The sequence below is a fragment of the Myxocyprinus asiaticus genome, chromosome 6, assembly GCF_019703515.2.
Source record: "Myxocyprinus asiaticus isolate MX2 ecotype Aquarium Trade chromosome 6, UBuf_Myxa_2, whole genome shotgun sequence".
NCBI lineage: Eukaryota > Metazoa > Chordata > Actinopteri > Cypriniformes > Catostomidae > Myxocyprinus > Myxocyprinus asiaticus.
Genome location: NC_059349.1, coordinates 1,370,724 through 1,383,120, shown reverse-complemented (window position 1 = coordinate 1,383,120; position 12,397 = coordinate 1,370,724). Strand labels below are relative to the sequence as shown.

Here is a 12,397-nt window from a genome sequence, read left to right as displayed (position 1 = left end):
TCTACATTTGTGATTTTACATTGACAACATTGATAGTATTAAGACAAACTAGATTTTTCCACTTTCTGAGGAAAATGTGGGTGGTGTTCATCCCTGAAAACCATGATGCTAGGATCTTGTGGTTGCCAGGGCATTGCTATGCAGATGCTAAGGTGTTTTGAGTAGTTTTTAGCACATTGCTACACTCAAAAAAGCTTGTTCAATTTACTTAATTTAAATGATTTGATGCAACACAATTACTAAACATTCTGCCACAACTTAATTTCATAGCATGCAATCAACAATTTGTTAAATGGAAGTTTACTTAATCCATTTGTGTTGGGACAACATAAATAATTTTTGTTCACCAAACTATGTGTACATTTGCTGTCCGTTTCCCAGCATGCATTGCAGCATGAGTAAAAATTGTGAATTAATGTTTTAATATTTACTATTTATTGTGGTATTTGTACTGGTGGTGTTGTGTTCTTGCTCCTTTGAGTTGTGTCATGACATATTTGCTTAAAGTTCATCTCCTTCGTTTATTGAGTGTCAACCAGGGTTGGAAAGTAATGGAGGCTTGGGGCAAAAATGCCACAGAAATGGACAAAAATGCAGCAGAAATTCAAAATAAGGGGGCAAAAAAATGCCCACGCAATGAGTTCCTGTTGTTTTATTAATAACATCTGATATAGTTACAAATACATACATCGCGATCTTCATTAAAATTTTTGCTGAACAGTATTTGCAGCTCACCTGTCCGTTGTGCAGATGTTGCGGAGTCTAGCGACAGATCATCGCACCATCGACCTGCACAGACAAGCACTCCCTTCTCTTGCTCCACATCAGTATGTTGTCAAGCTCCCGCACTAAATTCCGTGACCGTTCGCTCCTCTCATTCAAAATAAACTGTGCTAGTGAATAACACTAATAAGAGAATAAGCTCCTGTGTCATACTTCCATGTTCATCTCACTCATTCTGCTGTCTGTCTGTCTAACAAAATGTCGTCAAGCGCATGTTCTGCATGTTTAAGAGATGATCCAGGTATCTGAATTAAAGTGATGTTGAGTGAGACAGGGTGGGTCAAATACAGTGGTCTGCGGCATCCTTGGCAATATTGCGCTCAGAATCTAACAGCAAGATCAGAATTTGCGCGTGCAAATTACATTCAGCAGCAATTTGTTTGGGCGCGCTTGTGCCATTGCCTGATCAGCATAATTCCTTTACTGAATCGGGCGCTAAGCGAGCGCATGCATAAAACTGGTTTTTAGCGTGTGCAATTCATTTTTAGTGAATCTGCCCAGGTTGGGTTTCCCAAAGCACTAAGCAGAACATTAGCAGCACTTAAGTAGTACTTAATCTCGCCGCTTTTCCCAAAAGCAACGTTATCTAAGTAGCACGTAAGATTAACGAGAGCTTTGAACCACACTTACGTCCATGTCATGAGGAATCAAATCATTTCCTTGATATTTTGTCATATATGGAGGTCTTTCTACTATAAAATCATACTTAAAATTTCAGAACTCCAAACTTAATCCCCAATGCAATAAAAGCATTCATTGAAACCAAGCTGCAAAAACACATTGTTCTCTACTTTCACGACTACCCTAAGTTACTAGGGGTATATTAATTAATGACCGTCTCTACAGCTCAAAAACATCAACACCTACTTTTACATCAACACACTCTTGGCCCCACTGGTGCTTCAGTTCATAAACTGTGAGAGAAGGACAAACAAGGCCTACTGTGGCCTAACTATTCCTGAACACCAGTGGAGATCCAACTGTATCAAGTATATAAGTATCACTTATAAGATGGTGGCGCCCACAGTCGCAGCGTCTTTTGTCTCTCGTGGCGTTGCAAATTATTTATTATTTTTATTCTATTTCTCAGTTTAGTTACCTGCAAAAGTAAGGCGAACATATCTATGAGCAAAGAGCTCATAGACATCAGTTCGAAACACTTTCGGCTCGGTTTTAGCGAGTTTATCTTCACAAACGACACTTGTCTGACATCCCAGACAAGATCGCCAGAGCACCGGGACTAGAGTGTTTCACAGCGCCGAGTGGAAGTCAACACAGGAGGAGGAGCGAACGTAAACAAAAGAGGGGCAAGGGGGCTGGCGTGCGCAATAGGCTAAAGGCCTCTCCTTACAAAACTCCTCTGCCAAGTGTCTTCCTTGCAAATGTGCGATCACTGATTAATAAAGTGGACGATTTCAGACTACGATTCACTGCAGTGAAGGATTTAAAGAACTTCTGCGTCACTATTTTAACAGAAACTTGGCTAAACAGCACCATCCCCGATTCTGCCATCCAGCTATCAGGCCACTCCGTCTCTCACTCAGACAGAACAGCAGACTCTGGTAAGAGCAAAGGTGGCGGATTGTGCATTTATGTGAATGAAACATGTACAAACAAAGACACTGTTCATAAACACTGTTCTGTTGACTTGGAATGGTGTAGTGCAGACCCTTCCATCTATCAATGGAATTCACTGTAGTGGTGATCACTGCTGTGTTCCACCAGATGGTAATCTTAAGCAAGCACTTAAAGAGCCCTACTTGACCATTAGCAAACAACAATCTGCACACCCAGAGGGAGCTTTCGTTGTGGCAGGAGACTTCAACCAGTCAAACCTCAGGACTATTCTCCCCAAATTTGATCAGAACGTGTTCTGTCCCACCAAGGGTAAAAACAGGCTGGATCATGTCTACACCAACATAAAGAATGCATACAAAACCACCCCCTGCCCCCACCTCGGGTCTGACCACCTCTCTCTTCTCCTCTCCCCCTCATACAGACTACTAGTTAAAAAGACTATACCATCTATCAAAACTGTGAAAGTGTGGCCTGTAACAGCTACACAAGAACTCCAGGATTGTTTTAAAAACACAGATTGGAGCTTGTTTGCACATAAGGCTACTACAGACTTCCATACAAACATCGAAGAGTACACATCAGCTGTTCTGTCCTACATCAGCTGGTGTGTGGAAAATGCTACAGTCAATATTCGTGTCTTTCCAAATCAAAAATCATGGATGAACAAAGATGTCTGTCTCTTACTGAGAGCATGAGACACAGCTTTCAAATCAGGGGACAAAGAGGCCTACATTACTGCCAGATCCAACCTCAAGAAAGGCATTAAGGAAGTCACACATGCACATAAACTTGGCTTAACGCCATCCACCACGGCATCCGCGCTCAACTCACCACGCGCCCCACCAAGAACGAACCACATTATAGCAACCACGAGGAGGTTACCCCATGTGACTCTACCCTCCCTAGCAACCAGGCCAATTTGGTTGCTTAGGAGACCTGGCTGGAGTCACTCAGCATGCCCTGGGATTCGAACTAGCGAGCTCCAGGGGTGGTAGCCAGCGTATTTTATCACTGAGCTACCCAGGCCCCTGGATGGTATGTTTTGTTACGTTAACTCTATATTCTGCTTGAAGGCTTCACTTTATTTAGTTGACCAGCTACTGGAAAGCTTGCTTCTAAAACAACCAGGCCAATTGAACTGTTAAACTTGTGTAAAATCACCATGCAACAACTGCTTTATGCAGCAAAATGAGCTAGTAGCTAACAGCTAGCGGTCGTGTTATTGTTTATGGTCAGTAATGTTTGTGTTGTGTTTAAGATGATGTCACGGCAGTAGAGGCGGTGCAACTATGACGATCACCCTATAATCCCACCCACATTGAGGTGGCACTAAACTGCAGTGGAAAAGCAAGCTCAGAAAAGTAAAGCGAGCAGAGTCGAGTCGAGTCGAACCGTAACATGCAGTGGAAAATTGCCATATCACTGATCCATGGAGTATGTGCCAGGGCATTTAAACCCTAACTGACTACAAACACAGAAATACCAGCGACCCAACAAGTGATGCCTTTCAACCAGATGAACTCAACCAATTCTTTGCTCGCTTTGACACAGCAAGCAAAGAGCTAACGTACACTATCCTTACCAACAATAACAATGTCAGCGACAACGAACAGCCTCTCACACTCTCCACTCATGACGTAAGGCTTGCATTGCGTAGGATTAATGTCCGTAAAGCTGCAGGACCTGAAGGAATACCCGGGCATGCACTCAAGGCCTGTGCCGACAAGCTGGCAGAGAGCCTCACCAACATCTTCAACCTGTCCCAGGCACAAGCAGTAGTCCCCACATGCCTTAAATCTGCCACCATCATCCCAGTGCCAAAACAGTCTGCTGTGACCAGCCCTAACGACTACCACCCAGTAGCACTCACCGCCATTATTATGAAGTGCTTTGAGAGACTGGTGCTGGCTAACATCAAAACCAAGAACCCTGCCAGTCTTGACTACCACCAGTTTGCATATCATGCAAACAGGTCTATAGATGACGCTATTTCCACTGCCCTTCACACGACTCTGACTCACTTAGAAGGCAGAGACACATTTGTCAGAATGCTGTTCATTGACTACAGCTCTGCCTTCAACACCATTCTCCCCACCAAACTCTACTCAAAACTACAAGACATAGGTCTCAACAATGCACTATGCAAATGGACTCTAAATTTCCTCACCGGCAGACCACAGACTACAGGGAAGAGGTGCAAAATATCATGCAATGGCACGCTGAGAACAACCTGACCCTCAACATGAAGAAAACAAAAGAGCTCATTGTGGACTTCAGAAAGCTCAGAGCCACAGACCACTCCCCCATACATATCAGTGGGGCCGAATTGGAAAGGGTCAGAAGTTTCAAGTTCCTTAGCATCCACATCACAGAGGACCTTGCATGGACCCTCAACACCTCTACACTGGTTAAAAAGGCACATCAGCGCCTTTATTTTCTTAGAAGACTCAAAAAAACTCCACCTCCTTTGTCAACTGTTGGAAAACTTCTACAGGTGTACCATTGAAAACATCCTGACATACTGCATCACTGTCTGGTATGACAGTTGCACCTCAGTAGACCACAAAGCCCTTCAGCGTGTTGTCAAGACTGCACAACATATCATACGCACCCAGCTACCAGCAGCTGAAGACCTAAGCAACATGCGCTGCCAGACCAGAGCGCTGCGCATCATCAAAGACCCCACCCATCCAGGCTATGGTCTGTTCACCCTCTGCCTTCTGGAGGCTGGTACAGACTCATCCAGGCACACATAACCAGGCTAAGGAACAGCTTTTCCCCCAAAACTGTCTCCCAGTTGAACTGCATTCCTATAAATTTAGATATTTCCTAGATTCTATATTTTTCTATATTTTTATTTATGTCTTATTTATCTCTACTCTCTTTTCTAAATTTATGCAACAGCCAGTAGAACACAATAATTTCATTGTACTTGTACAATGACAATAAAGAGCTTGAACTTGAACTTCATCTGGACTATTTTTAAATTATTTTTATATTTAAACATGCACAGACAGACATCCTTGACCGCTTGATACATATCTCAGCCCGCTTTTAAAAGACGCAGTGTAAAGTACAACTCTGAAGAGGAGAAGACATTCTCTGTCATTCAGCTGCTACCTCTTGCTGTTTTGAACACAAACGCATCATGGACATGCTCTTTCACCCATCTGCGCTATTTTTAATTGTTGGTGTATGAAAATATGCACTGGATAGACGTCTTTGACTGCATCCGGCGATGTGCATTTCAGTGCTGGATGATACTGGAAACTGGATGTGGATATGTCTTCAGCGTATTTCAGCATGGACTGCATGTTTTTTCGGCTTTCAGTGTGGATTGCTTGTGAACTAGTCATAAAATGATTCAAGCTTTGCAAAGGAACGGTTATTGAAGGATGGGGCAGTTAAAAACACTTGGACCAGGGGGCCTGGGTAGCTCAACAAGTAGATGCTGACTACCACACCTGGAGTCACAAGTTGAATCCAGGGCGTGCTGAGTGACTCCAGTCAGGCTTCCTAAGCAACCAGTTGGTCCAGTTGCTAGGGTGGGTAGAGTCACGTTGGGTTAACGTCATTGTGGTCACTATAATGTGGTTCTCGCTCTCGGTGGGGCGCGTGAGTTGTGCGTGGATGCCGCAGATAATAGCGTGAAGCCTCCACATGCGCTAGGTTTCCGCGGTAAAGCGATCAACAAGCCACGTGATAATATGCCCGGATTGACTGTCTCAGACGTGGAGGCAACTGAGATTCGTCCTCCGCCACCCGGATAGAAGTGAGTCACTACGCCACCACGAGGACCTAGAGCGTATTGGGAATTGGTCATGCCAAATTGGGGAGAAAAGGGGATAAAATAAAATAAAATAAAAAACACTTGGACCTGATGTAAAACAGTAAGTAAACATTTTTTTTTTCATTCCATTCATGAATATTTCAAATGTCATAACCATTTGATAGTTTATGGCGCTGACACCGTTTACACCAGGTGCGTCCGCTGACACGACACAATGGCTTGAGGCTGTCTACATGGGCGCGTCGACACAAACCTTCTTTTTTTTTCTTTTTTTTTTCCTCCCTTTTTCTCCCCAATTTGTAATGCCCAATTCCCTATGCACTCTAGGTCTTCGTGGTGCTATAGTGACTTGCCTCAATCCGTGTGGCGGAGGACGAATCTCAGTTGCCTCCGCGTCTGAGACCGTCAACCCGTGCATCTTATCACTTGGCTTGTTGAGTGCGTTATCACGTAGACAACACGTGTGGAGGCTTCACGTTATCCTCCACGGCATCCACACACAACTCACCACGCGCCCCACCGAGAACGAACCACATTATAGTGACCACGAGGCGGTTAACCCATGTGACTCTACCCTCCCTAGCAACCGGGCCAATTCGGTTGCTTAGGAGACCTTACTGGAGTCATGACACAAACTTTCTAAAACGTTTGTGTTGTTGGCAGTAGCAGCACCAGCGCATGCAGTGCAAAATGTAACGGGACATCTGTTTACTGTCGGCGCAACAGGACGCACTGCAACAGACACTTCCATGGTAGACAGCATCATTGATTATAATGGGTTCTTTTGCTTTTGACACGATGCGACTCTCATGTCCGGTGTAGACAGTGTGTGAGTGTGAGATGAAAAGTTTCATATATTCAGCTACAATGTGATGGATGTGCGTTATGTGTAACCCTTGAAATTGACTTTTGTAATGTTGTGCAGCTTGTTCATTCTCTTCCATCTGAGTTTCAAACATGGCTGATTTCGAGGAGCTGCACGATGTTAGTCAGAGGGCCAAAGACAGGATGAAAAATGTTGAAATTTTCATGTTGAAAAGACAAACTCCTGGATATACTGGCCAAAGGGATAAGCACCTTTTGGACCAGACAGCTCCCTTAATGAAGCACTTAAGTTCTATATTATAACGAGCGATCTATGTGCTGGTTTGGGTGTTATTCCATCATAAAATAACGCACGTAAGATGCTCGTAAAAGCTTAAGTTGCAACGTTATCTGGAAACCCAGCCCCAGAGTTATTTTATTAGGTTAGAAAAAGTAGCCCTTACAAAGGAAAAAATACCCATGAAAATCAATCCCAGGGGAGCAAATAATGACCCTTAATGGAAAAGTTAATTTCTAACCCTGGTGTCAACGTCACTGTGGTTTGTGGGTTGAATGTTAAGGAACCTGTATGCCTGTAAAAACGCTTGGTTTAAATCTCTTGTGCAACATGTTGTAACTGATTGAGACTATGGGATCTGTGCACTCTTAGTGATTGGTCAAAAGCTAAGAACGGTAAAAGTTACATCGCCTCAACATAATTAAAATAATGACTTTCTACACACCATTCTACAAATGGCAGATATGACAAAATAAATGTACGTTCATTCAACAAGACTAGATAAAATCCATTCAAACTAATAATTTAAACTAATGCAATAATGTCATTTAATTGCGTGGAAAAGTTTTCCTCAATTTTATTAAGTTCATTCAACTTTTTATTTTTTATTTTTTACATTTTTTAATTTTTATTTAAACAATTTTCTCCCAATTTGGAATGCCCAATTCCCACTACTTAGTAGGTCCTCGTGGTGGCACGGTTACTCACCTCAATCCGGGAGGCGGAGGACAAGTCTCAGTTGCCTCTGCTTCTGAGACCACCAATCCGCGCATCTTATCACATGGCTCATTGTGCATGACACCGCGGAGACTCCGCATGTGGAGGCACATGCTACCCTCCGTGATCCACGCACAACTTACCACGTGCCCCACTGAGAGCGAGAACCACTAATCGCGACCACAAGGAGGTTACCCCATGTGACTCTACTCTCCCTAGCAAACGGGCCTATTTTGTTCCTTAGGAGACCTGGCTGGAGTCACTTAGCATGCCCTGGATTAGAACTCGTGACTCCAGGGGTGGAAGTCAGCATCAATATTCGCTGAGCTACCCAGGCACCCCCATTAAATTTTTTTTTTTTTGAGTGTATGCAGTTGCTAGGGTGTTGCTTGGTGGTTGCTTACTGGCCCAAGTCAAAAGAGTCCACCCTCAAGTCTCTATGATATTCTGGTCTCAAGATATGTCTGGAGTCCCTTTTTCAATGCAAGTCTATGGAATATTTTTGCAGTCTGATCACTTATAAAAGTAGTAACAACTCTCCTTAACAAGCTGCATGATTTGAGGTATTATTCATATCCACAGCACAAATGCAGGACAAGTAACACACTAAACACATTAACACTTCAATACTTTCTTACACTGCAAAAATCATTTTCTTAATCAGTATTTTTTGTCTTTTTTTCAATATAAATATCTAAACATCCTTAAAACAAGATACTTTTACCTGAGAAGCAAAATTACATACTGTAAGTAATCTTTCAGAGAAATCTAACAAAATTTAGTGAGCTTTAAGTTAGTTAAAAAAAAAAATTGCCAAAGGGGTAAGAAAAATATACTTAAAGTTAAAGTCATATTAACTCTCAATATGACGTAAAAACTGTCATATAATCACCCCCATGTTGTTCCAAATCCGTATGACTTTCTTCTGTGAAACACTAAAGGAGATATTAGGCAGAATGTGGCCTCATTCCCATTTACTTTCAATGAATGGAAAAAGATGCAACAAAAGTGAATGGTGGTTGAGACTAACATCCTGCCTAACATCTCCTTTAGTGTCCCACAGAAGAAAGAAAGTCATACAGCAACAGGAGGGTGAGTAAATGATGATCAAATTTGTATCAACCGTCAGACATGGAATACTTCACTGGACACTGCCTGAAACTTGGACTTAAGATAGACTTCACCGGAAATTAATCTGCCACAAGCTTACAGTCGAACTGCAGTGCACCTCACTGACCTCTGCCTGCATCACCTTTGTCAAAGGATGGACTACACTCTTAAAATGGAATACATAGATAATAAATTAATTGCAGCCATCATCAGACAAATAACAAAGGACAGAGCATCTGTGTGCACTTCTGCAGTTAATTCAGAATGTTAATTCTAAGACTTTAGCCTATTAAGACTATTAATCTTACAGTTAATACAAAATCTTAATACAAAATACACTTACTTAGTTTACTAATTTTAAATCATGACGTGCACTACACATAAATAACTAATATTGACATTATATACATGCTGTTTAGCCAGAGGGGAACTGGTTTCCCCCAAGGTTATTTTTTTCCATAAACCAACATCTTACGGAGGGTTGTGTTCCTTGCTACAGTCACCTTAAGCTTACTCACTAGGGGTCTAAATATAAATACAATTTACTTTTTTTTTTTCATTTATTTTAAGGCGCAATTTATAATCATGTTTTTTTTTTTATTAAACCGCACTATTATGACTCTAAGACATTACTATTTTACAGCTTTTTCTGTTAAAGCATAATTCTGTAAAGCTGCTTTGAAATGATGTGTTGTGAAAACCACTATACAAATAAAAATGACTTGACTTTTATTTTTGAACTATCCCTTTATTGCAAGATAACAAGTCTTGTTATCTTTTACAATTTTGCTTCCCAAGTAAATCTAACTTTATATATTTAATTTTTTTACTGTAATTTCAATGGAAAGGCAAACAAAACTATACATTTTTTGTTGGCAGGATTTCAAAAAGCCTGTTTGATTGAGGTTGTTCAGAATCCTTTTTTAAACGTCTATGTTATGCATAATTACAAAGACATTACTTGTATTGTCTTTGAAACAATGATAATCAAAGAACGTCTCTCAGGTTACTTTCAAGCAAGTTACATTTTATGAAATATTATGAAGACAAACTTGGAATAATGTGCACTGATAAATCATTTACAGTAAGACCAGAAACACATGGATTAGTTTGATTTCAACATTTTAAGTGTTGAATTTAAGGCTTTGTTCACACAGCCAGAAAATAAATATGATTTTTTTGGCCTATCTGACAGAAATCTGTTTAGGTTTTTGTAGTCTGAACAGGAAAAAAACACATGAAATCTTATTTTTATTTGAATTTAGCAAGCCAGCTGTCCTTATAAAAGTCTTGATCACCACTCGTTCCCTCATCTAACTGTGGCCCTGCAGTGACAGCAGCAACAAACTGTTGAGATTTGGAAACAGCACCTATGAAAACATAATCAATGGCGAAACATCCACTGCTAAAGTTTCAAGCACAGTGAATCTACACGAGTTTGCGACGTTACCATGACAACCAATGCGGACCTGCTATTAAAAAGCGATAACTTGCGGCTTAAACAGTCGGATTTAAGGAAAAATCTGATTTCTCCTGCTGTGTGAGCAAAGCTTAAGTGAATCTGATGTAAAATATAATACAAGCACATCTCACCTCATCATCTTTAAACCAAGAGAGACTCTCAGCGGTCAGAACAAACCAGTACTCCTTCGCTCCACCCTTCATGATACTGATGTTATTGATGGTCAACCAGCCCTTACGAATCACCTAAAAGACAAAATACAACAGAGGACATTGCTGTGGACAACAGTGACTCAAACAACACTGTAAATCCAAACTTGTAACAAAAAAACTGTGAATTTGGCACAAATTGATGCAGAATGTGGATAAACTCAAGGTGAAAAATCAAGGTAATGCACTGTGTGTTTAAAGGAATAGTTCACCCAAAAATGAAAATTCTCACAGCCATCACAGATGTGTACGACTTTCCTTCTTCAGCAGAACCGAAGTGAAGATGTTTATAAGCACATTTCAGCTCTTTTTGTCCATACAATTTAAGATAATGGGTGCCATTAGACTGCTGGCTATTTGACGGTTCAAAAGGCATATTTAGGCAGCGTAAAAGTAATCCACACAACTCCAGTCGATCAGTTAATGTCTTCTGAAGCAAATCGATAGGTTGGTGTAAGAAACCATTATTAATTCAAACGATGCTTCAGGCCAGCGCTGTTTTGCCGTTTGAGATGACCTAACTCTCGCGTGAAGTTCGTTCCTCTGTTGTACGCAAAGCACGCACTTCCGACTTCTCGCGTGAACATGCCATTGCGCTTACGTCACGCGACAGCTCAGGGATGGGTCGACTGGTAGCAGGAAGCATTTTTTAAAAGTTAATAAAGTTTTAATTATTAATTTATTATTTACACAAACCTATCAAATACATTAATTGATCGAGTGGAGTGGATTACTTTTATGCTGCCTAAATATGCCTTTTGGACCGCCAAACAGCCAGCAGCATCATGGCACCCATTCGCATTCATTGTATGGACAAACAGAGCTGAAATGTGCTTAGAAAAATCTTTACTTCAGTTCTGCTGAAGAAGGAAAGACATACACATCTGGGATGGCTTAAAGGTGAGAAACTCATGAGAGAATTATCATTTTTGGGTGAACTAATCCTTTAACTAACAGTAATTGTCCAGATGTCAACAGGACGTTGTCAAGTCTAAAGTTTAGTCAAGTCTAAACCTTTAACTAACAGTAATTGTCTAGATGTCAACAGGACGTTGTCAAGTCTAAAGTTTAGTCAAGTCTAAACCTTTGCGTTGCAAGTATAAAATCGAATTAGTTTTTTGGTCTGAAAGTAGTGTAACACATTATATTTTAAATTCTTGTAATATGATAGCAGCAACTGACTTTCAGTTAAGTTAATTACTTTTAAGTAGATTGCTTGGGTTACACATATTTCCAAAATAATATTATTTATGTTGAATATACGACAACGGTCCTATAATATGTCTAAAATAGACATTATTTTACATTTGTTCAGTGAAAAAACAAAAAGACTTCTGTAAGTGGTTTTTAGAAAGTAATTAAAAGTGTGATTGCTTTTTAGATGTAATAATCAGTAATGCAATCTGGTTACAATTTTATAAGAGTAATTAGTCATTTGTAAAGGATTTTAATAAATCAATCATATACACAGTGTATTTATTCAGTTTATTGAGTTGAAAGACTAAAAGAAACCTTAAATGTTAAAACAGAATAGTAAATATAATGACGAAATATCCATATACAGCAGTTCAAATGTTTAATGTATATATCAATCTAAAACTATAATTTCTCATTGTATATATTTCATCAGACTTGTACATTATGTA

General features: G+C 40.5%; 1 protein-coding gene across 1 annotated transcript in view; it reads right to left on the bottom strand.

Moving 5' to 3' along the window:
• The window catches only part of LOC127442862 (dynamin-3-like), a 114,664-nt gene that overhangs the window by 45,157 nt on the left and 57,110 nt on the right, over positions 1 to 12,397 (bottom strand). Inside the window, exon 15 of the mRNA XM_051701137.1 lies at positions 10,674 to 10,787. Coding sequence (XP_051557097.1) covers positions 10,674 to 10,787 — 114 coding nt within the window. The remainder of the gene's footprint in view (positions 1 to 10,673; positions 10,788 to 12,397) is intronic.